At 48.9% G+C, this 25,132-nt stretch overlaps 1 protein-coding gene across 1 annotated transcript in view; it reads left to right on the top strand.

The window, feature by feature from the left end:
- Nucleotides 1–25,132, top strand: part of LOC142916569 (uncharacterized) — a 52,866-nt gene that overhangs the window by 742 nt on the left and 26,992 nt on the right. The window contains exon 2 of the mRNA XM_076061689.1: nt 1,901–3,031. Coding sequence (XP_075917804.1) covers nt 1,952–3,031 — 1,080 coding nt within the window. The 5' untranslated portion in view covers nt 1,901–1,951. The remainder of the gene's footprint in view (nt 1–1,900; nt 3,032–25,132) is intronic.

Genomic DNA, 25,132 nt, shown 5'->3' with positions numbered 1-25,132 from the left:
CAGCGTTGGTGTACGGTGCTATTTCAGGAATATTTTGATATTTTTTTCCTGTATTTTCTGTTTGCGCAGTCAACACAAAGTCACTTTAAGATGTTTTCTTGTTCATGTTTTTTGTTTGTTGCGGTTGCACCCGATTCAAGAGCCGAATGGCTCACAGGGCTATACCAAATAAATGAACTATGAACTATGCGTCGCTCAAAGACTTCACTCGAGCGCGTCGTGTTCAAGCTCGCTTTGTCTACCTTAGGAGCTTACAAAGTGCCGCCCAATAATTTACCGTGCGTCTGCCTCTTAGACCGAGTGAATCGCTTGAACAAGTGCACATTCAGAAGCGTAAACTCTGCGAGTATCTCGTTTTGAATTTTGATGTGAAGCTTTCGTGACTGCAGTAATTCATATTCTTCGCTCTTTCGGTAAAGTCACCACGTTGAAGGGGAACAATAAAATAATAAAATGTATATAAAACAATAAAAATTATTACGACGTTTCGACCTGATGACGACCGTTTGTGTTATGGTCGAAACGTCGTGAGAATTTTTATTGTTTTATATATATTTTATTATTTTATTGTTTCCCTTCAACGAGACTTTACCGAAAGAACTAAGAATATCTCGTTTTATTCATAGTCCGTGTTTCCAAGGATAAAACAAATTGCACATTCTCATTACCAACACATCGACCTGGCTGGTGGTCACAGTTGCCAGGAGCCCCTTTCCCTGTCGGCTTGACATTGTTTTCAACTCAATTGTTTTTTTACACAGCTCTTGGACAGATGTGCGGCAGTGTTGGTTTATACCCTGGAAGGTGCTCTCACTCCAGGGGCTGTTTCATTGATGGGGAAAAAAAAAACTGAGCTGGGGCTGTAATCAATGTTACTCATTGGTTTTTTAATATAATTTTATTGTATTTCTACAATAAAATGTCTACATACGTGACTTTACCGAAAAAAACAATGAGTAATTTTATGCAGTCACGAAAGCTTTTATACTTTATTATGTAATCAATGTTTTATTGATCTAGTTTAAAAAATCAGCACGAACATCGGTGCCAAACTAACACGATGTCAGGCGCTAGATTTGAAGCTTTCGTGATGTGCAAGGATTCATACTCTTTGGATTTTTTTCGGTAAAGTCGCGGAGGTAAAAAAAATAAAGTTAAACCCAAGTTAAACTTTAGCAGCCTTATAGTTTACAGCAGTATGCTCTGCAAGGCAACCAGTTTGTCAGCTTAACTACTGCCTCTTGCCTCTGGTTCATGTGTGTAACGCTCTTCAACCTGCACACGGCCATCTCTCCGTCCCCCCCCAACCCCCTGCAGCATAACAGAAGGCGGCTTAACTTAGCCCCCCCCCACGGCCCTTCTTGTCTCTCCCCCCCCCCTTAACCTGTATACAATCTCGGGTGTCACTACCACCACCATTACACCACCACTACTACCACCACCACTAGCACCACCACCACTTCCACCATTACCACCACTACTACCATACACTACCATCACTACCACCACCATTACCACCACTACTACCAGCAACGCTACCACCACCATTACACCACCACTACTACCACCACCACTAGCACCATCACCACCACCACTTCTACCGCCACTTCCACCATTACCAGCACCACCACCACTACTACCATACACTACCATCACTACCACCACCAATACCACCACCACCACTACTACCATACACTACCATCACTACCACCACCAATACCACCACCACCACTACTACCGTACACTACCATCACTACCACCACCATTACCAACATCACTACAATCACTGACCACCACCGCTACCACTAATAACACCACCGCTACCGGGATGTTTGCGCGCTGAATGCTGGAATCTGATCCCGCGTCTCCTCCCTCTCCTCTGGCCCTCCCCCCTCACCAGCGGCCTCCCAGACGGCCTCCCCCAGCCCGGGCCCCGGCCCCGACCCCGGCCATGGCCACGGCCGCCCCCTCCGCGAGGGCTCGCTCCTCCCGGCCCATCCGGGTGCCCAAGCGCTCCACGGACGACGCCGGAGGAGGAGGAGCCGAGTCCCACGCGGCGCCCTCCAAGGTCGCTCGCCCGCTCGGCGACGACGCCGGGGGGCCGGGGCCCGCGCCGGGGCCTCCCCGCCGCGGCCGTCGTCTTCGTCGCCCCGTGACGTTCCGGGCTCTCGAGGGGGGGCGCCGCCGCCGGGAGACTCCGGCGGCGGCGGCGCCCCCCCAGGAGAGCTCCCGCGGCGGCGTCAGCAGCGGCGCCCGGCCGACGCCGGGAATCAGCCCGAGGGTCGCCCCGGAGCGCGGAGACGGCGGCGGAGAGTCGGGGCCGGCGCTCGGTGCCGACGAGGCGGCGGGCAAGGAGGAGGCGGAGGAGGAGGAGGCGGAGAGACGCAGGGAGGCCGCGGTTGGACCGCGTGCGGCGCGGAAGAGACACTTCGACTTTTGGTGGCAGGGCATGGGCAGGAGGGGGAGCAGCAGGAGGGGCGGAGGAGGCGGAGCGAGAGGAGGAGGAAGAGGGGAAGAGGAGGCCGAGGCGGCGATGAAGGCGGAGGAGGAAGAGGAGGAGGAGGAGGTTTTGGCCGGGCGGTCGCCGCTAAGCAAGCGGCGGGAGGCGGCGGCGGATTGCCCGGTGGGACCGAATCCCGATCCCTGCCCGGGCTCCTCTACCTGCCGCGCTCCTCCGCCTCCTCCTCCGCCGCCGCTGCCGGCGGCGGCGGCGGTCGCGGGCAAGCGGCGCTCGGCCCCGCGTGGGGCGACGTTCCACTTCTGCTCGCTGATGCCGCGGCCGCTGGCTGAGCCGCCGCCGCCCACCGAGAGGCGCCGGGGTCGCGCCCTGGAGAAGCAGCGGCAGCGACGGAGACAAATTCAGCAACAATACCGGCAGCAGAGAGCGTTGTCTTCGTCGTCCAGCTGTTGGTCGTTCTCGGACGCATCGTCGTCATCGTCTTCATCGCCGGAGGAGGTGGTGGAGGGTGACGAGGCGAAGGAGCGGAGGGGCGAGGAGGAGGAGGGGGAGGTGGTGGTGGAGGGTGACGAGGTGAAGGAGCGGAGGGACGAGGAGGAGGAGGAGGTGGTGGAGGGTGATGAGGTGAAGGAGCGGAGAGACGATGAGGAGGAGGAGGGGGAGGTGGTGGTGGAGGGTGACGAGGTGAAGGAGCGGAGGGGCAAGGAGGAGAAGGAGGGGGAGGTGGTGGTGGAGGGTGACGAGGTGAAGGAGCGGAGGGACGACAAGGAGAAGGAGGTGGTGGAGTCTACGGGGGGCGTCCGCAGGCTGCTGCTGAAGTTTCGCGCCAGCCGCCTGCAGCCGAGCGTCGACAGAGCACGAGACGATGAGGAGGTGGCGGACAACGAGGAGGAGGAGAACGAGGAGGAGGAGGAGGAGAGGAAGACGAGGAGGAGGAGGAAGAAGAAGAGGACGAGGAGGAGGGGACTACGGAGATCATGCAGTGCAGCCGATGATGGCGACTGTAAGTCGGGCGACGAGGAGGAGGTGGAGGAGAGGGTGGCGAGTCTCAAGAGGGTGGAGGAGTGCTGGATTCTCAAGCAGATAGACGACATCATGGCTGAGATACACCAGCTGGAGGGGAGATGCAGGGTGAGGAGGAGGAGATGAGGTGTAGGGTGGTGAGGAGGGGCTGGGTGGTGAGGTGTAGGGTGGTGAGGAGGGGCTGGGTGGTGAGGTGTAGGGTGGTGAGGAGGAGGGTGAGGAGACTCCAGGGCAGCGGGTGAGGGCGTTGGGAGTGGTTCACTCGCTCGCTCGGACACTAAATCACTCAGTTACTCAATCAGACACTCACTCAGTCACTCGCTCAGTCACTCACTCAGACACTCAGTCACTCACTCAGTCACTCACTCAGACACTCACTCAGACACTCAGTCACTCAGACACTCAGTCACTCAGACACGTACTCAGACACTCAGTCACTCACTCAGACAGTCACTCAGTCACTCACTCATACACTCAGTCACTCAGACACACACTGACACACACACACTGACACACACACTGACAACAACAACCGCCATTCGCCACTAAGTGGCGATGACGTCACCACGACGCTTGTGCCAGGCTATGCGCACCCTGAGGCCACGTGAAGTGTCGAACGCCCGCTGGCAGGAGGTCATGGGGCAGACCCAGGTGCCACGGGTCGACTGACTGAGATGACTGGCTGATGCACCACCTGTGCCCCCTACTGTGCCAACCTGCTGTGCTTTAGCCACCCGGCGGTCCGCTCGTTTTTCTGAGCGTCGCTCCTCCGCCCTCCGTTGTTGGAGGGCGACTGCCTCCAACTGCCCAGTAGCATCCTTCACGAGCCTCCTCCACAGAGGCCGATCTTGACACCGCTGGTACCAGTCATCGGCAAGTCCACTCAGCTCCACGTCCTCCTGTACCACATCACTCCATCTCTTCTCTAGCCCGTGCCGCGCCCGCCTAGCCCCCTCAATTCGGCCGAATAAAAGCTGTTTCGGCATGCGGTGGCTGGGCATGCGGGCTACATGACCCAGCCATCGCAGCCTTGCCCGCCGGAGAAGCTCACTGATGGGACCTTGCCCAGATCTTTCAAGGATTTGTGAACTCACACAATCCAGTCTGGTTAAACCCAGGATGGATCGTAGGCAGGCCAGACTAAATGTTTCTAACTGGCGAAGATGTTCCATTAGGGGGGGTCCACGTTTCGCAAGCGTAGAGAAGGGAGGGAATGACCGTGGCCAAGAAGACCTGAAGCTTAGTGCGGAGCGACAGACCAGGTAGCTTCCACACAGCGTTACGCAACCAATGAAAAGATATTGCCGCTCGACTGATTCGGAGTGAGACCTCTGCTGTTAAACTGGAGCCAGTCATACCCAGGCAGGTGCTTAGTTTTGGTGGGGCTGATGGTAAGGCCCCACCTCTTAGTGGCACGCTCCAGTCTCAGCAGCAGCATCTCCAACTCCTCCTCTGACTGAGCAGCCATTACCAAATCATCAGCATACATAACGTGGTTGAGCAATAGGGAGCCATCCCTTGACCGCACCCGGGCATCGATCAGCCTCCCATTATATCTGTACCATATGGAGATTCCCCCAGTACAGCTATTGAAGGCTTCAAGAACTACGTGGTCAAAATAGATGTTAAATAATGTGGGAGCCAGAGTACATCTCTGTCGCACCCCAAGGTGTACAGGGAATGGCTCTGACTCCCAGCCACGTAGTTTTACCCGGGCCCGCTCACCATCATGAAGGTCCTTAATGCTCGTGAGCAGAGGGTCAGGTACTCCAAAAGCACGAAGAACAACCCAGAGCCCAGGCCTACTGATGGTATCATAGGCCTTGACCAGGTCAATAAAGCAGAGAGTTAAACACACACTGACACACACACACTCAGACACACTGACACACACACACACTGACACACACACTGACACACACACCATGATACACACACTGACTGGAGGAGGTGGAGTGTGGTCAACACATCTACGCCTGAAACATTTTAGAAAGAAGTGGAGAATACGGAACAACCCACCTGTTGTCCATTTCGATTTCTGCGTTGCCTCTAATCTTCAGTCTTGCTGTGTATCCACCGTCTGCTGGAGCTCACCTTCTATAGCGAGGATATCCATCATCTCCAGTTTGTGTGTCTTTACTAAATTGTCTCGGATATTTCTTGCTGCTCTCTATGTCCCCTTCATACATGCTGCTGCATTGACATTAAGGTTTCCACATGGTCCATGAATCATATTTGCGGTCACTACTGCAAACAGATTTTGGGTCTTCCTCTGGATTTGGAAACTCGGCAGATATAACATCGATTTGGATTGGATGATTTTTTTCTTTCAGCCGGATTAAAATATGAGCGTGGGCAAGTCATCTACATCATTAGACCTCCTTTGCCAGTACCAAAATATAATAGGGGTTTTTCTCCTTTTTTCTGGCAACAAAACTGAAACCTTTTTACAAGGATTCATGTCTACTGCATTAACCACAATACCTGCAGTCAAAATGCAAACAAAACACACACTATGATAATATATGTGGCATTGTCCTTGAAACCGATTGGTCCACACCAAGGGACGGCTTTCTTGAGAGCCTCGACCCAATTGGTGCTCGACCAGAGGACACCAAAAGGTTTCAGTTTTGTTGCCAGAAAAAAAGGGGAAACCCCTATGATGTGGAAGTCCTCGTTTCTGCCACTCAATTGAGTACATCCAGCATCTTGTTTCTCCAAAAAACACGACTCTCGGTGAATGCTCTCGATGAATTTGACTTGCTTTTGTCTGAACACCCTGGCTGTGAAGTCGTATCGACGGCTGGGTGTCTGGCCGAATGAAAGTTATTACTTTTTTTGTTTTATCTGAGGCCAAGTTGGATTACATGTAAAGATAATAAATAAGTCGGGGACATCCATACGCTCGAACGTATGACATGGCACCTTGAGCATATTCGTGCATGCGTCTAGGGCTTCCTGTGAACGTAGCAGACGCCTGGATGCTACAAGGGGGGGGGGGGGGGATGATGTAGCGCCATGTTGGGCTGCGTATTACCACGGGAGCTGACCTGTAATAGCGGACATGCGTCAACAGGGGGTGGTGTACAGACCAGGTGGGACGAACAGGGCCCCCAGACCCCAAGAGGGGGGGGGGGGGGCTGGGGGATGTTCCAGGGCCCCCTAGAGAGTTCCAGAAGGCTTGGCCAGGGGCGGAGAGACCCTGGAACGGGGATAAAAGCCGGACCCCTGAACGGGTTTGGCGGTCCTCGTCCACCTGAAGCTCTGAAGAAGACTCTTGAGCGCTACCCTGAAGACCCTGAATACCCTGAAGCGAAGAGCCCAGTGACCCTGGCTAGGGTCGGGTTCAGACATAACCAGTGTAGGGTATGCGCTAGAACCAGAGTAAGGGCACCATAGTGTGGAGGGACTGCCTCCTGAGGTTATCGGCTGTGAGGGGTCGTCACCCCTCTGTGTTGTGGTTCCCTTGTTGAATAAACGTGTTGCCTCCAGCGAACCGTCTCGCCTCATCTTGGGCCCACTGCATGTGTAACCTGTGATAATGAAACCTCTTGTCGCAAAAAATTAGCGGCGTGCGAAAGTGAAAGATGTTAACAAAGTAAAAATACATTTTGATTTAAAGCTTTCGTGACTGCGAGGAATTCATATTCTTGGTTCTTTCGGTAAAGTCACCACCACGTAGAAGGGAAACAATAAAATAATAAAAATATAAAACAATAAAATTCTCACGACGTTTCGACTGCAACACGAGCAATCATCAGGTGTGAAAACCACAGCAAGAAATTTTGAAAAAAAGTGGCGGGTTTTTTTAACGTTAGCACCACAGAGAGCGATTTGACAGTTTATTTAGAAGGACTAGTCCATCTATGTTCGGAATAGAGGAGGGGGGAGACGAAAATAATGGAATGCGGTCTGAAAGCCACTGTAAGCGTGAACAACAATTAAGACCCGAAATGGTTTATCAAATCTTTCCAATGATTGCTAAGCCAGAATGCATCTTCCCGGTTGCAATTGTCTCTGTGTATATGTGGATAGCCTCATGAACGAATCTCTCATGGTAGCCAGATGGCTTACAAAGAACCTCTGTCTTGGAGAAGTCAATGTCATGTGAGCCTACTGAATTATAACAGTGATCTGCCACGGCTGAGGTGTTGGTCCTACCGTGTTTTAGGTCTGCATTCTGTTCACGAATGAGGTCCGAGACATGTCGTTTGGTTTCTCCAATGTAACTACTACCACAGAGGCAACTTAGTTTGTAGACGCCAGGGTACTGTATGTCCGGAATCACATCTTTTACAGACGGAACCAGATCACGGATTTTATGTAATGTGTTGAATCGGACCTGGATCTTGTGTTTACTCAAGATTTTGGAGATCTTTTTTGTGATCCCCGCAATGTAGGGCAAAGTGATGGTTTTGAAAGGCTCCTCAAGAGGGTCCTTCTTCATGGTTGGAGTGATAGCTTTGCGGATTGTAGTCGGAGTAACCATTAGCCTTAAGAGCGTGATGTACGTGCTTGAGTTCACTGGCTATGTGTTCCTGGTCGGATATGTATTGGGCTCTATGGTGCAGAGTCTTGATGAGGGAATTCTGGGATGGATGGTGGTTGGAATCCGGTTTCAGGTAAACATCCGTATGGGTAGCTTTCCCGTAGACGGAGTGGCTCATTGAACCATCAATTTTTTTTACCAATTCCACTTTACAGTAAAATTGTAGACACGGCACAATATATATTTCTGAATCTTTATTTTTACCAACATTTAAAAAAATATTCTCCGTTAAGGCAAAATTCTGAAATATTGGATTTTTAACAAAGCCTTGTGAATTCACCTTGTATCTGAACACGTTCAATTTATGCAAATATTTTTTTTCAAACGTATAAATAAAAAAGACATTGCTTACAAATATCAGCTCTATGTTTTCAAGTAAATTCATTTTGGGTAGTGAATAAATTATAGTCTAAATAAGCTACACATGACGAATTGTAGGCAATCATAGTTATAATCAAAGACATTTTTAAACAATCAGGTGGTCCCTGTAGTCGCCGTTAGAGACAATCTGCTTGAAAAGTTTATCAACATATACGAATACATTGATTCAAATAAGCAGAGTTAATTTCCTATTTATGGCATGCCAGTTATGTGTCAGTTTTCGATATTAACATCACCTTATAAAATAATAACATTTAAAATACGCACAGACAAGTATTCATTCGTAATTATTGACAGGCATATGAACAAAATTTAATTACTGCAGTGAAATATACTGCATCAGGTTACATCGTATTAAGAAGCTATTTTAAAAATACGCACCGCCTGCTTAACAGTGTATGTACAACGTACTATTGTAGTGTCACTCAAAACGAGTAGGCCATTGCATGCTGGCGTCTGGGTCAAAATGTAGCAAATTATAAACATTAGCTACAAATAATAGATCACAGAGTTTAGATCGCAACACAAGCAATCGTCATCAGGTGAGACAACCACAGCAGCAAGAAGACAAAACTGCTGAAGTAGGCGTCTACTTCAGCGTCTTCTTTTTGCTGTGGTTGTCCCACCTGATGGCGATTGCTTGTGTTGTGATCTAAACGCCGTGATCTGTTATGTTTCTGCCCACGTGGTGACTTTACCGAAATAACTAGAGAGTGTGGATTCCTGCGGTCACAAAAGCTTCGAATCAAGATTGCCGACAAACTACACAACTGAGATGATGCATCAATCATCGCCCCCTACTGACAGGCTCTTGTCCACATGCAGGCCGGTGCAGGGCCACCACCTTGTGCCACACAGGGGCAGCTGCTACTTGGGGATGCTCTTCGAGCGTCTCAGACGAGATACGAAACTCCGAGTTGCCGAGGCGATTAAGCAAGCACCATGTAAAAGCAATTATCATTAGAACATCGTGAATGCTTGGGAGCTTATTGGCTCTCGCTCCTGGTCAGAGATTGACCCAACCCACAGGTCCACAAAGACTGGCCGCTCGCTCTTACTCTGCAGGTTGAACCTAGGAATTGAGTGTTCAACTTCACATTCTTTTCATTAAAGGCCTGTGACAAAGGTGCATCTATTGTAGCGACATCGTCTCTGGCTTACACATCTACCGGGTCTCCACTTGACTTTGTATTGTCTAGGAAGTCCACCCACACCTCCACTTGCACAAACTGCTGGGAGTTGCCTCGCTCTGCCTCACAGTCAGAATTCTCCTCCTGCTTCACGTTGCCTCCATCGATGTGAAGGTCCCATTTTGGAGTTGAATCTTCATCTTCACATTTTACCTTCACTTCTTCGCTCTTCACCATCACTTCTTCACATTTCACCTTCACTTCTTCACTCTTCACCATCACTTCTTCACATTTCACCATCACTTCTTCGCTCTTCACCATCACTTCTTCACTCTTCACCATCACTTCTTCACTCTTCACCATCACTTCTTCACATTTCACCATCACCTCTTCACATTTCACCTCGATACCTTTAAAAATGTCCAAGCTGGGATTTTCTTCCGGTTCGTGTTTCATGAGGGATGGGCACATTGCGGCACTTTGACTTTCACAAGCTGATTTCAGACGCCACTCCTTGTGGATCTTCTGATGCTTCTGTGTTCTCTGGTGTACTTGAAGATTTGATGAATGTGCAAATGCCTTCCCGCACACACTGCACTTGAAGGGTTTCTCTCCCGTGTGTACTCTGGTGTTTTTTAAGAGCAGATGACTGTGAAAATGCCTTCCCACACACACTGCACTTGAAGGGTTTCTCTCCCGTGTGTGTTCTCCGGTGTGATTTAAGACCAGATGACTGTGAAAATGCCTTGCCACACACACTGCATTTGAAGGGTTTCTCTCCCGTGTGTGTTTTCTGGTGTTTTTTAAGAGCAGATGACCGTGAAAATGCCTTCCCACACACACTGCACTTGAAGGGTTTCTCTCCCGTGTGTGTTCTGTGGTGTTTTTTAAGAGTAGATGAATCTGAAAATGTCTTCCCACACACAGTGCACCTGAAGGGTTTCTCTCCCGTGTGTGTTCTCTGGTGTGTTTTAAGAGCAGATGAATCAGAAAATGTCTTCCCACACACACTGCACAAGAAGAATTTCTCTCCTGTGTGTGTTGTCTGGTGTGTTTTAAGAGTAGATGACCGTGAAAATGCCTTCACACACACACTGCACTTGAAGGGTTTCTCTCCCGTGTGTGTTCTCTGGTGTGATTTAAGACCAGATGACTGTGAAAATGCCTTCCCACACACACTGCACTTGAAGGGTTTCTCTCCCGTGTGTGTTTTCTGGTGTTTTTTAAGAACAGATGACCGTGAAAATGCCTTCCCACACACACTGCACTTGAAGGGTTTCTCTCCCGTGTGTGTTCTGTGGTGTTTTTTAAGAGTAGATGAATCTGAAAATGTCTTCCCACACACACTGCACCTGAAGGGTTTCTCTCCCGTGTGTGTTCTCTGGTGTGTTTTAAAAGCAGATGAATCAGAAAATGTCTTCCCACACACACTGCACAAGAAGGATTTCTCTCCTGTGTGTGTTGTCTGGTGTGTTTTAAGAGTAGATGACTGTGAAAATGCCTTCACACACACACTGCACTTGAAGGGTTTCTCTCCCGTGTGTGTTCTCTGGTGTGATTTAAGACCAGATGACTGTGAAAATGCCTTCCCACACACACTGCACTTGAAGGGTTTCTCTCCCGTGTGTGTTTTCTGGTGTTTTTTAAGAACAGATGACCGTGAAAATGCCTTCCCACACACACTGCACTTGAAGGGTTTCTCTCCCGTGTGTGTTCTGTGGTGTTTTTTAAGAGTAGATGAATCTGAAAATGTCTTCCCACACACAGTGCACTTGAAGGGTTTCTCTCCCGTGTGTGTTCTCTGGTGTGTTTTAAAAGCAGATGAATCAGAAAATGTCTTCCCACAAACACTGCACAAGAAGGATTTCTCTCCCGTGTGTGTTCTCTGGTGTGTTTTAAGAGCAGATGACCGTGAAAATGCCTTCCCACACACACTGCACTTGAAGGGTTTCTCTCCCGTGTGTGTTCTCTGGTGTTTTTTAAGAGTCGATAAATCTGAAAATGTCTTCCCACACACAGTGCACTTGAAGGGTTTCTCTCCTGTGCGAGTTCTCTGGTGCCGTGTCAATTTTCCAGTCCGATCCGTGCTGTATGCACGCTGGTCGCATTGTTGACTTGCCGTACCGAGCTGCTGTGCTGACTGCCTTTGCTCCATCAGACCAGCGTCAGCTGCAGACAGCAAATAAGAATATCCACACCATCTACACGTCAGTATCGAGCCATGGAGGAATGAATATAAACAGTCACACGTGACTTACACGTCTATATTCATTCATGTATTCATGACTAGCTGTACTACCCGGCTTCGCCCGGGACTTGGATCCACCACGTCCGGCCGCCTTTGTCTCCCCAGTGGCGATGTTCACACAACAACAGTTACTCGTTTGAGGCTGAGTCGACCTAGGGGAGGCCCAGAAGCGGTTCAAATAATCGTCGCCGGTGGTGGCCGTGAGCGGGAATCGAACTCGGGTCGCCGGGTTCGTAGCGCGGCGTAGCGCTAACCGCTACACTACAATGCGTTACTCTTCCACACACACACAGACACACACACACAGACACACACACACAGACACACACACACACAGACACACACACAGACACACACAGACACACACACAGACAGACAACGCTAACCACTACAATACAATGCGTTACGCTTCCACATGCGAGGGTCACGTGACAGATTTGACGTCACAGCTCAAAAAATCTATACATTATTGAGCTCTCCCCCCCCCCCCCAACAAAAACACAAAAGTGTATTTGTATAATGTTTGCATGGTGTACAGTCTGGAAAGTACCCACATGGCAAATTTCCAGTTTGTTGCATGTCGGGAAGTACGCTAAACATTTTGAACAGACAACACACACAATCACAACTTTGCCTTTTATATATATTTGGAGATGCAGTGAAAAACTTTCCCAAATTCATCACGCGGTTTCAGTTTTTTTGATTTTCAGTTTGATTTATTTTGGTTATAGTCCCGTGAGCCATTCGGCTCTCGAATCGGGTGCAACCACAACAAGCAACAAAACAACAACACGACCAAGAAAAACATCTTACAGTGACTATGTGTGACTGTGCAAACAGCACTGTCATGGCACGCAATGAGAGGGCAAATGTCATAAATATTCCTGTAAGCCCTCGCATCTTCAACATTAATGTTGCCATAGAAACGTTGTGGGGTTTTTTGCTTCATTGTAAAAAAGAAAAATTATTATCAGTTATTTTTATTTTATTTTCTATCTACGTGACTTTACCAAAAGAACCAAGAATATTAATTCCTGCAGTCACCAAAGTTTAAAGTCAAAACATTCACACACGTTGACAAAGCCTCACCTTGTGTTGTTGTGGGCAGGTCGCTTCTGATAACAAGAGCGGTATAGCAGCTCAAGCGGGCTTGGCCTGGTGACAAAAGAAAATAAAAACTGCGTGAATATTGACAATAAAACAAAGTTACAAAGTGGCGAGCTGGGTGAAGACAAATTAAACTTAAGCGAGATAATTAAAGTGAATGCAATCAGGCGAGGGCAGGAGGCAAGGCCCCGCGTGGCTAGGCCCCACGTTGTAAAGTTCCAACCTGGACATCGATTCCCATGCTCACTGCTACTCAACTGACATCCCTGAGAGAGAGAGCGAGGCTCTACCTTGGTAAACAACAACAACAACCACCACCACAACCACCACCACAACAACCACAACGACCACCACCACGATGAGAATTTCTCACCTCGAGATTTCAGTGCAAGCGCGCACACGGCAACTTCCTGTTACCTCGCGACAGCAGGAAGTAGTATGACGTCACTTCCCTCCCAAGAGCGGCTCTCCAACTGAATAAATTATGTTAATAGGCCAGCACATGTGTCGAGGGATGGGGGCATGGGCGCTGAACCCGTCGCAATAAACTCGCGACGACTTTAACGGATACATTATGTTAATGAGCCGCCAGTCACTGGGCGTGATGAGTACTAGGTGCCTCGGTGAATGTATATGCTCTGACTTTAACATAGCTATTTCTGTGACCAGTTACAAGCTAATCACTCAGTTATTTCAATGCTAAATTCTATGCTAATTCCTTTGTCAAGGGGTACCTCTGCGGATGTGTATACTTTAACTTAGCTATTTCATTGAGCCATTTCAATGCTAAATTATATGCTAATTCCTTTGTCAAGGCGCGTGGTCTTTTTCTTCTCACACAGCTTAAAGGTCGTGATCTAAGCGTGGCTTCTTCCACTCCAGCGCTGTCCTCCAGACAGCCTCGTCCCTTCACCTGATGAAGGCCGCTTGTGTTGTGGCCGAAACGTAGTGATTTTTGTTAATTTTATTATTTTATTTTCACCTACGTGACTTTACCCAATAGAACCAAAGAGTATGGATCCTAGCAGTCACGAAAGCTTTAAATCTAGAATTTACCCAATAGAACCAGAGCACTGGGCGTAGCTTTGCCCAAATAAGGATTGCCACTGGAACGATATCGGCAGTGACCCAATCGGAGGTGACGTCATGCTCAAGAGCGCGGTGGACGGGGTTGGGGTGAATACCTTGGTGACAGATGTCACTAGCGAGGTACACCTCCCCCTGGCGTTTCACGCCGATGAGGTAATGCAGAGTGGTGATGTCACAGAGGTGGAGTTTAAGTTGATTTAGATTCATTTTCCATTGCTCCCTCCCTTGGGTGCGTGGGCTCAGCAACGTGGACATTATTGTGTATACACTGTGTGTACACTGTGTGTGTGTGTACACTATGTGTGTGTACACTGTGTCACTGTGTGTGTCACTGTGTGTGTACACTGTGTGTGTACAGTGTGTGTATGTACACTGTGTGTACGTATATACATTGTGTGTGTACACTGTGTGTGTACACTGTGTGTCACTGTGTATACACTGCGTGTGTATACACTGTGTGTACACTGTGTGTGTACACTGTGTGTATACACTGTGTGTGTCACTGTGTGTCACTGTGTGTCGCTGTGTGTGTCACTGTGTCACTGTGTGTGTGTCACTGTGCCTGGCACAAGCGTCGTGGTGACATCACCGCCACTTAGTGGCGAATGGCGGTTGTTATGTCACAGTGTCACTGTGTATGTCACTGTGTCACTGTGTGTACACTGTGTGTGTACACTGTCACTGTGTCACTGTGTGTGTCACTGTGTCACTGTCACTGTGTGTGTACACTGTGTGTGTGTACACTGTGTGTGTACACTGTGTGTCACTGTGTGTGTACACTGCGTGTGTGTACACTATGGGTATACACTGTGTGTCACTGTGTGTCACTGTGTCACTGTGTGTGTGTCACTGTGCCTGGCACAAGCGTCGTGGTGACGTCACCGCCACTTAGTGGCGAATGGCGGTTGTTGTTGTGTCACTGTGTGTCACTGAGTGTGTACACTGTGTGTGTGTACACACAGTGTACACACACACAGTTTACACACTGTGTCACTGTGTGTACACTGTGACACAGTGTGTACACTGCGTGTGCACACTGTGTCACTGTGTGCCACTGTGTGTGTGTACACTGTGTACACTGTGTGTATACACTGTGTGTGTACCCTGTTTGTGTCCACATTGAACCAAACCCCCGGCAAGGCCATCTACTTAATGACGAGAGAAAATTCACACGAAATGTCCTTTTCAATGAAGTCTTCCAGATGTAAATTGATACAAGCTTTTAATGAGGAAATAAAATCATCTAATTCAAAACACAACACAATTCAAAGATGTTTAATTTTAAAACTTCAAAAACGGAGCATGGGGTACTTGCGTGAATGCGTCCTTCGAGTGCAAATTTTGTGACTTTCCTGGCCTGAAGGCCGTCAATGTGTTGGACCCTTATTGGTGTACAGCGTCTCAACAACAGCAGTGGGGTTTGCCTCAACCGATGGTTACGAACATCCAGACGTGAATCAGCAAGGAGCATTTCTAGTCCCAGCTAGACAAAATCTACGTCAACACGTAAGACAAAACTACAATTTGTGTTGTAGAGAATGTACCTCCTCCTATACGTGTAACTTTCAAGTGGTATGCCTTGTAACTGATGAATGATCCGAGCGTGCTACCTATTTCAAAGACAATGAGTTGCTCCAGAGGCAGACGCTTCGTGAAACACAAAAGTACCCTTTGACCTGTATCACAAGAACAACGGGTCTCACCCGAGTTCTCTGTACAGGTTACTTCCAAAACACACACGCACTTTGTCCTACCATCACTTATTCAATGTTTGACCCTCAGACAAAATGTTACATGCACACGCACAATCAGACAAGTATTCATTCTAAATCATTGACGGGCATATTAACAACATTGAATTACTGCAGCGAAATTGACTGCATCACGTTACATCGTATTAACAAGAAGTAATTTTACAAATACGCACCGTCTGCTTAACAGTGTATGTACAACGTACCATTGTTGCGTCATTCAAAACAAGTAGGCCATTGCATGCTGGCGTCTGGGTCAAAATGTAGCAAATTTAAAACATTACGCTACAAATAATAAATCACAGCGTTTCGATGGCAACACAAGCAATCGTCATCAGGTGGGACAAGCACAGCAGCAAGAAGAAGGAACTGCTGGAGTAGGCGCCTACTACTTCAGCAGTTTCTCTTGCTGTGGTTGTCCCACCTGATGACGATTGCTTGTGTTGTGATCTAAACGCCGTGGTCTGTTATATTTCTACTCACGTGGTGACTTTACCGAAAGAACTCAAAAATGTGGATTCCTGCAGTCACGAAAGCTTCGAATCAAGATTGCCTACAAACTACACAACTGAGATGACGCATCAATCATCGCCCCCTACTGACAGGCTCTTGTCCACATGCAGGCTGGTGCAGGGCCACCACCGTATGCCACACAGGGGCAGCTGCTACTTGGGGATGCTCCTCGAGCGTTTCAGACGAGACACGAAACTCCGAGTTGCTGAGGCGGTTAAGCGAGCAAAGCGTAAAAGCAATTATCATGAGAACATCGTGGATGCTTGAGAGCTTATTGGCTCTCGCTCCTGGTGAGAGATTGACCCAACCCACAGGTCCACAAAGACTGGCCGCTCTTACTCTGCAGGTTGAACCTAGGAGCTGAGTGTTCAACTTCACATTCTTGTCATTAAAGGTTTGTGACAAAGGTGCATCTATTGTAGCGACATTGTCTCTGGCTTACACATCTACCGGGTCTCCACTTGACTTTGTATTGTCTAGGAGCAAGTCCACCCACACCTCCACAAACTGCTGGGAGTTGCCTCGCTCTGCCTCAGTCAGAATTCTCCTCCTGCTTCACGTTGCCTCCATTTATGTGAAGGTCCCATTTTGGAGTTGAATCTTCATCTTCACATTTCACCTTCACTTCTTCGCTCTTCACCTTCACTTCTTCACATTTCACCTTCACTTTTTCGCTCTTCACCATCACCTCTTCCCTCTTCACCATCACCTCTTCATATTTCACCTCGATACCTTTAAAAGTGTCCAAGCTGGGATTTTCTTCCGGTTCGTGTTTCATGAGGGATGGGCTCATTGCGGCACTTTGACTTTCACAAGCTGATTTCAGACTCCACTCCTTGTGGATCTTCAGATGCTTCCGTGTTCTCTGGTGTACTTGAAGATTTTATGAATGTGCAAACGCCTTCCTGCAGAGTGCACCTGAAGGGTTTCTCTCCTGTTTGTGTTCTCTGGTGTACTTTAAGATGTGATGACTGTGAAAACATCATCCCACACAGAGCGCACCTCAAGGGTTTCTCTCCCGTGTGTGTTCTCTGGTGTACTTTAAGATGTGGTGACTGTGAAAACGCCTTCCCGCACAGAGTGCACTTGAAGGGTTTCTCTCCCGTGTGTGTTCTCTCGTGTACTTTAAGATGTGGTGACCGTGCAAACACCATCCCGCACAAAATGCACCTGAAGGGTTTCTCTCCTGTGTGTTCTCTGGTGTTTTTTAAGAGCAGATGACAGTGAAAATGCCTTCCCACACACAGTGCACTTGAATGGTTTCTCTCCTGTGTGTGTTCTCTGGTGTTTTTTAAGAACAGTTGACTGTGAAAATGCCTTCCCACACACAGTGCACTTGAAGGGTTTCTCTCCCGTGTGTGTACTCTGGTGTCTTTGCAGACTTGATGAATGTGCAAACGCCTTCCCACACACAGTGCACCTGAAGGGTTTCTCTCCCGTGTGTGTTCTCTCGTGTACTTGAAGATTTGATGACCGTGCAAACATCACCCCGCACAAAATGCACCTGAAGGGTTTCTCTCCTGTGTGTGTTCTCTGGTGTTTTTTAAGAGCAGATGACAGTGAAAATGCCTTACCACACACAGTGCACTTGAATGGTTTCTCTCCTGTGTGTGTTCTCTGGTGTTTTTTAAGAACAGTTGACTGTGAAAATGCCTTCCCACACACAGTGCACTTGAAGGGTTTCTCTCCCGTGTGTGTACTCTGGTGTCTTTGCAGACTTGATGAATGTGCAAACGCCCGGAGGGAATATTCTACGAGCCGACCCTAGGCCTACCGCTACCCAAGTCCGCAAATGCTCGCACGCCCCATCACGTACCTCGCGGCCGTGCTCACGGCGTCGCGCGGACGCCGTGAGAGTCGGAGGGACGAAGACGAAAGGGAACTTTGCCTATCGCCGCCTCGTAGCGGCGCTCGCCGGCGTCGCACGGATTCCGCGAGCGGCTCGAGAAGGCGGAGAGCGTCGCGTGCGACTCGTCGCCGCCGACCCGGCGAAACTTCGCGCGCCCAAACAATTTGAAGCCAACTCAGGGGCGCCGCAATGTGACTCGCTCCGCGAGGGTCGGCCATTCTCCTGGCGCCGGGAAACCGCGGGACTTTCATCCCAGAGACCCTTCGGATGAAAACCCGTCGTGCCGGGCAATCCCCCGCCAGAACGCTACGTGCGTGAGCTGCAGGTGCGTGCTCGGTGTGGGGGGGCACGGGGGAGTCGAGGCGATGGCAGAGTTGCTCCGAGACCGTGGCACCACAGCGGATCGGGAATTGCGTTGAAATCCGGCTCACGCAAAAGCACAAAAGGGGCGACCCAACGGGGCCCCGAAATCAAATCGATTCGCCGAGTCGACAAATGTGCACATCGCCCCGGGGATGGCAACTGACAGTCGAGTACGGAAAATCGTGATGTGCACCGATTCTGTTTATGTGCGACACAACTTCACGCCACATGGTCCCACGGGGAAAGACGGTGGCATAAGTAAATACAAAAACGAACCAGTAAACCATTGGTGATTGATCAAAGCTATGAAGGCGATGATCCAGGAAAATTATATTATGATGCTGTGTTAAAAGGTAATAAGTTACTCTAAAGTGCATGGCCATGGAAACGTTGGTAATGATTAGGAAAAAGTCTGAAATATGTTGACATGTTAATCAGCAAATCAAATTAAATCCACAGAGGAGGGAAAGAAGGATCCCAAGCATGCGACACTCAGAACCAAAAGTGGCAGAGACTCGGCCGAGAGAGTGGAGAGAGAGAGAGGAAGAGACTTTTCAGGACTTTATTTCCACTAAAAAAGTAACAAAAAAACATTACAGCAAAAAAACACCAAAATTGAAAATCAATAAAACATCAAACTCTTAACAGCGGTATGTGCATGAAATACAAATGGCACCGGGATAGAGGCTGTGGAAACGAGGCGGTGCACGGACATCTCCATGTGCAGCAAAGTTGTTCAAGGGTTTTTCAATTTTATAAAGAATCAAATGTTTTGACATCAGAATGCGATGTGAACAATATATTTTTCTCCCCTACATTTTCAAAACGAAATGGCATTGACATGTCAAACACCTGAGTTCGTTTTTTCAAGGATTCTGTTGTCGTAGCTACGTATGCAGTCTGCAAGTTTTTTTATGTGGGCACGTGCAAATATTGTCTGGGTACATGCAAATATTCCTTTGAAAATGTGTCCTAGACTATATATATTTGTAAGTTAATAAAAGTAGAATTGAAACATTAGCACAATGTAGATTTGTATGTTGTAGGGTAGAAATATATTTATCATAGCGATGATCTAACATTGGTTTAATACAATTTATATTTTTACTTAGAAGACTTTAGAAATGCAATAGACTAAATATAATGCTTGTGTTTTTAAAGAAAATAATATATTTACCAGGATTAAAGTTGTGCGAAATATGTTATAAAATCTGAGGCTTGGAGAATTGCATGCTGGGAATTAAATTGAGAAAGAAAGGGGTTAATGTATGGCTTGCAGAGCAGGCACACGTTACAGAGATTATTGACAAAACAGAATGCGATGTGAACAATATATATTTTTCTCCGCTACATTTTCAAAACGAAATGGCGTTGACATGTCAAACACCTGAATTAGTTTTTTCTTCAAGGATTCTGTTGTCGGTTTTCATTAAAGTGCAATGACAGGGGTAACACCTGCTGACATCACAGGGTGACACCTGCTGACATCACAGGGTGACACCTGCTGACATCACAGGGTGACACCTGCTGACATCACAGGGTAACACCTGCTGACATCACAGGGTGACACCTGCTGACATCACAGGGTGACTCCTGCTGACATGACAGGGTGACACCTGCTGACATCACACGGTGACACCTGCTGACATCACAGGGTGACACCTGCTGACTTGACAGGGTGACACCTGCTGGCCTGGCAAGGGCTTCAGGGGTACGGCCACAGAGGTAACAACCAATCAGGGAAGGAGGCACATCTGGGGCAAGGGCAACAGGTGGGGCTAGCTGAGTTACTCCGGTCACCTGCTCGAAGGGTTCCACGAGAGGGCGTGGCTAGAGGCGGGGCCTAGCCACGCCTCTGGCCACGCCCTCTCGTGTAACCTGCTCGAAGGTTCCACGAGAGGGCGTGGCCGGAGGCGGGGGATTCGCATTGCTGAGGATGTTGTAGGCGAGCTGACACGCCACCTCCCGTGCTCCCTCCTCGCTGGAGCTCAGAAATTTGGGGAAGATGCCGGCGCCTTCTCCCACCCCGGGAATCGACATCTTATAGAGGAGGCCCACGGGTATCCCGGGCTCCGAGTAAGCGTGCAGCTCGAATATTGGGTAGCTGACGCCGGCGGTCCGGCACAGCATCCGCAGCCGCACCTCCCACGACAGCATGGCCGCCTCCGGCAGCGCCTCGAGAGCAATGGGCATGGGCCGCAGGTGGAGAGGTACCCACCACAGTTGCATGCGTGCCCCCCAGCCCCCAAATTGGCTTTGTGCGGCTTTGCCGGTGCCCGTGCACTCCGGCTGCAGCAGGTCTGGCACCGCCGCCTCCATCTCCACCGCCGCGGCCGCAGCCACCCACTCCGAGATGGCCCAGTCCACCTTGATGGTCCGGCCCCATAGCTGCAAGTTGATTCGAAGGAGCTTCTTCCGGGCCATGGCGGCCGCGTGATGGCTCCCGTACTCGATGAACGCGTAGCCTCGGTTGAGGATTTTGTCCCAGCGACAGACGCTCATCTTGGCGTCCACCACGCCCTCCGTGGCACCGCTCATCGCCATCATCACCTCCGCTCGCTTCTTGTCCTTTGGCAGGCCCCCAATTAAGAGGCAGCGATTGTCCACGCTGAAGTGGACTCCAATGCGGCATCCGGGACGGATCTCGAATTTATCGAGTTTCTTGACGGCATCCATGGCTTTGGCGCGCGTGGCGTAGGTAGCGAACGCGTAGCCGCGGTTCTCTCCGCTAAACTCCATCATGAGGCGGAGCTGGTAGAGATTCCCCACCATCTCCAGCACGGGCACCAGCTCATCCTCGTAGAGGTCGCGCGGGATCCTCCCCAGAAACACCTCGCAGCCACGGGCGGGACGGGGCCCCTGCCAGTCGGGCGGTGGTCCGATCTTCCTCTGTCCGTTCTCCCGGACGACGCTGTACCCCGTGCGCAACATGAGGTCCGGCAGGACCTTCTTCATGCAGGCCATGCCGAGCACCGGTGGTTTGGCTGCTACGGTGGTGCTGGGGCGGCGCCTTGGGGCCCGGTGGAGCCCTTGACGCTCCGCGCGGTCGCCTCGTGCCGACAAAGTCACGGGGGGAATCAACTCCTGAAGAGCCAAATCCCCGGCAGGAACTCGCTTGGGCCCGAACCTACAGGGGATATGAAGAGAGGGAGAGAGTGAAGACAGAGATGGATGGAGAGAGAGAGACGCGTTTAAGCAGAGCTACCTATATAAACTCATAATAAAGGTTTTTGGGTTAGATCGCGTTATTTATAAATGTGTCGTAACCCTCCACCACCCGACACGGCCAATCAGCAAAAAAAAGTGTCACGTTGACAAAAGACAAATAATTCACATTAAAACCATCTTTTTGGTTTAGATATGTGGATGACACTTTGGTTGTCTGGTCACATGGTAAAGATACGCTTAATGATTTTCTAAATCATCTCAATGCACAAAACCCGGCCATCCAGTTCACCATGGAAATGGAGGTGAATAACACACTCCCATTCCTAGATATTTTGCTTGGACATGGCCTAAACGGTAAAATAACACACAGCGTTTACAGAAAGCAAACGCACACTGATACCTATCTGAATGCAGAATCACATCATCATCCAGCTCAGAAATCCTCTCTTATCAAGACGCTCATACATCGGGCTAAAACAGTGTCAGATGGAGAGAGTCTAGTGAGAGAGATCAAACACGTTAAAGACGCACTACGACAGAATGGCTACAATAATGCTCAAATCAACAGAGCACTGAATGCCAAATCACGATCGCAAAGCAATACTGCTGAAAGCGATCACATTGTTAAAACAATAAAAAAAATCCATATATCTCAGGAGTAACTGACAAATTAGCCCGTGTTTTGCAAAAGCAAAACATTACAGTAAAATTTGGTACAGTACACAAAATTCAAAAACTAGTATCTTGTACTAAAAATGCATTACCTAAATTATCAACAGAAGGTGTATATCGGATTAATTGTTTATGTGGCAGATGCTATATTGGACAGACGGTACGTAACATCAGCGTAAGACTAAAAGAACATCAGAGAAATATTAAATTATCTCAAACACAACTGTCGGCAGTGGCAGAACATGCTTGTCAACAAGGACACTCAATTGATTTTGATAACGTTGAAGTGTTGTGTAAAACTAATTATTGCTGGCAAAGACTAATTAGAGAATCCATTGAAATTGAGAGGAATAAAAATAACTTTAATCGCTCTGACAGCTACAGGCTTAGTGCGGCCTGGAAGCGTATTATTAAATAATACATATTACAATTCCTTATAGGGGAAACACATACTAATTAACGGATTACTAACACACATTACAACTAATTACTAATCTACAACTCATTACTAATCATAACCATTGACTGATTACTATTCGATTATATCATTACAATACCCCCCCCCCCTCAGCCTCAAATCACTGCACCTGATATGAGTTAAATGATGACGTCACCCTGCTGCTGCTCTATTTAAGACCGGGAGCAAGTGGAGAGGGTCTTTACCATTCTGGCGAATTGCCCGATGATGCTGGATGTAATTACCAGCGAAACGTCACACTACTCAAACTGTAAATGTTGTGGATTCACTCTTCAACACACCGGTGGGCTAAAGTAGTGAACTATTTGTCTTTTGTCAACGTGACACTTTTTTTGCTGATTGGCCGTGTCGGGTGGTGGAGGGTTACGACACATTTATAAATAACGCGATCTTACCCAAAAACCTTTAAAAATATTGGTCACGAAAGCCTGCTACGTGTTAAACTATATGAATTCGAAAAATCACAATAAACTTAAAGAGAAACCCAAGAAACTGTGTCCTGACTTTTGTACCGCCCTGTATAATAATCATTACCCCTCACCCCTGGTACACCCCCCCCACCCTCCGCAGTACCCCTCCTCACTCATCCACTCACTCACCGAGTCGCTCACACATTCACCCACCCATTTACTCACCCACTCACTCAGCCACTCCCCAATCACTCACCTGCTGGCTCACCCACTCACTCACCCACTCACTTGCTCACTTACTCGCCCACTCACTCAGCCACTCACCCACCCACCCACTCACCCAACCACTCATACACTCACTCGTCCAGTCGCTCACATACTCATCTACACACACACCCACCCACTCACTCACCCAGTCGCACACACACTCACTCACCCAGTTGCTCACCCAGTTGCTCACTCACTCACACAGTCACCCACCCACCCACACACTCACCTAGTCGCTCACACACTCACCTCACACACTCACTCACCCACTCACCCACACACTCACCCAATCGCTCACACACTCACCACCCACTCACCCACCCACTCACCCAGTCGCCCACACACTCACCTCACACACTCACCCAGTTGCTCACCCAGTTGCTCACTCACTCACACAGTCACCCACCCACTCATCCACCCACCCACTCACCCAGTCGCCCACACACTCACCTCACACACTCACTCACTCACCCACTCACTCACTCACCCACCCACACACTCACTCACCCAGTCGCTCACACACTCACCACCCACTCACCCAGTCGCCCACACACTCAGCTCACACACTCACTCACCCACCCACTCACCCACCCAGATGCCCACACGCTCACCCACTCACTCACCCACTCTCTCAGCCACTCACCCACTCACTCACCCGCTCACTCACCCAGCCACTCACCCACTCACTCACCTGCTCGCTCACCCAGCCACTCACCCACTCACTCACCTGCTCGCTCACCCAGCCACTCACCCAGCCACTCACAACAATCGCCACTAATTGGTGGTGACGTCACCACGACGCTTGTGCCAGGGTCACGTGGTTAGCGGTAATCAATTGAAGGTGGAGGGGTTAATTAATTGAAGGTGGAGAGGGGCTTAATTAATTAATTACTGCTAACCACGTGAGCCTGGCACATGCGTCGTGGTGACGTCACCGCCAATTAGTGGCGATTGTTGTGAGTGGCTGGGTGTGTGGGCGACTTGGTGAGTGGGTGGATGTGTGAGTGTCTGGGTGAGTGGGTGGGTGAGTGGGTAACCCCTCCAACCTTCAATTAAGTAAATGAAGGTGGAGGGATGTCAGTTGAGTAGCAGCGAGCATGGGAATCGATGTCCAGGTTGGAACTTTACAACGCGGGGCCTAGCCACGCGGGGCCTTGCCTCCTGCCCTCGCCTGATTGCATTCACTTTAATTATCTCGCTTAAGTTTAATTTGTCTTCACCCGGCTCGCCACTTTGTAACTTTGTTTTATTGTAAATATTCACGCAGTTTTTATTTTCGTTATTTTGTTAGCAGGCCAAGCCCGCTTGAGCTGCTATACCGCTCTTGTTATCAGAAGCGACCTGCCCACAACAACACAAGGTGAGGCTTTGTCAACGTGTGTGAATGTTTTGACTTAAAACTTTGGTGACTGCAGGAATTAATATTCTTGGTTCTTTCGGTAAAGTCACGTAGATAGATAATAAAATGAAAATAACAATAATTTATATCAAAAATATATTTTTTTAAATAAAGCAATAAACCCACGACGTTTCGATCGCAGCACAAGTGGTCTTTATCTTATTGAATTTAATCTGTTATTTTTATTTTCTATCTACGTGACTTTACTGAAAGAACAAACAATACGTGTGTCAATGTATCTATCGGTCATAGACGCTAAGCGCGTGCCGCTGTTGAC

This window comes from Petromyzon marinus, unplaced genomic scaffold (genome assembly GCF_048934315.1).
Source record: "Petromyzon marinus isolate PM22_M1 ecotype Great Lakes invasive population unplaced genomic scaffold, UKy_Petmar_22M1.pri1.0 PM_G_Scaffold_4, whole genome shotgun sequence".
Taxonomy (NCBI): domain Eukaryota; kingdom Metazoa; phylum Chordata; class Hyperoartia; order Petromyzontiformes; family Petromyzontidae; genus Petromyzon; species Petromyzon marinus.
Note: the sequence above shows the minus strand (reverse complement) of the source record. Positions and strands in the feature narration are given on the sequence as shown.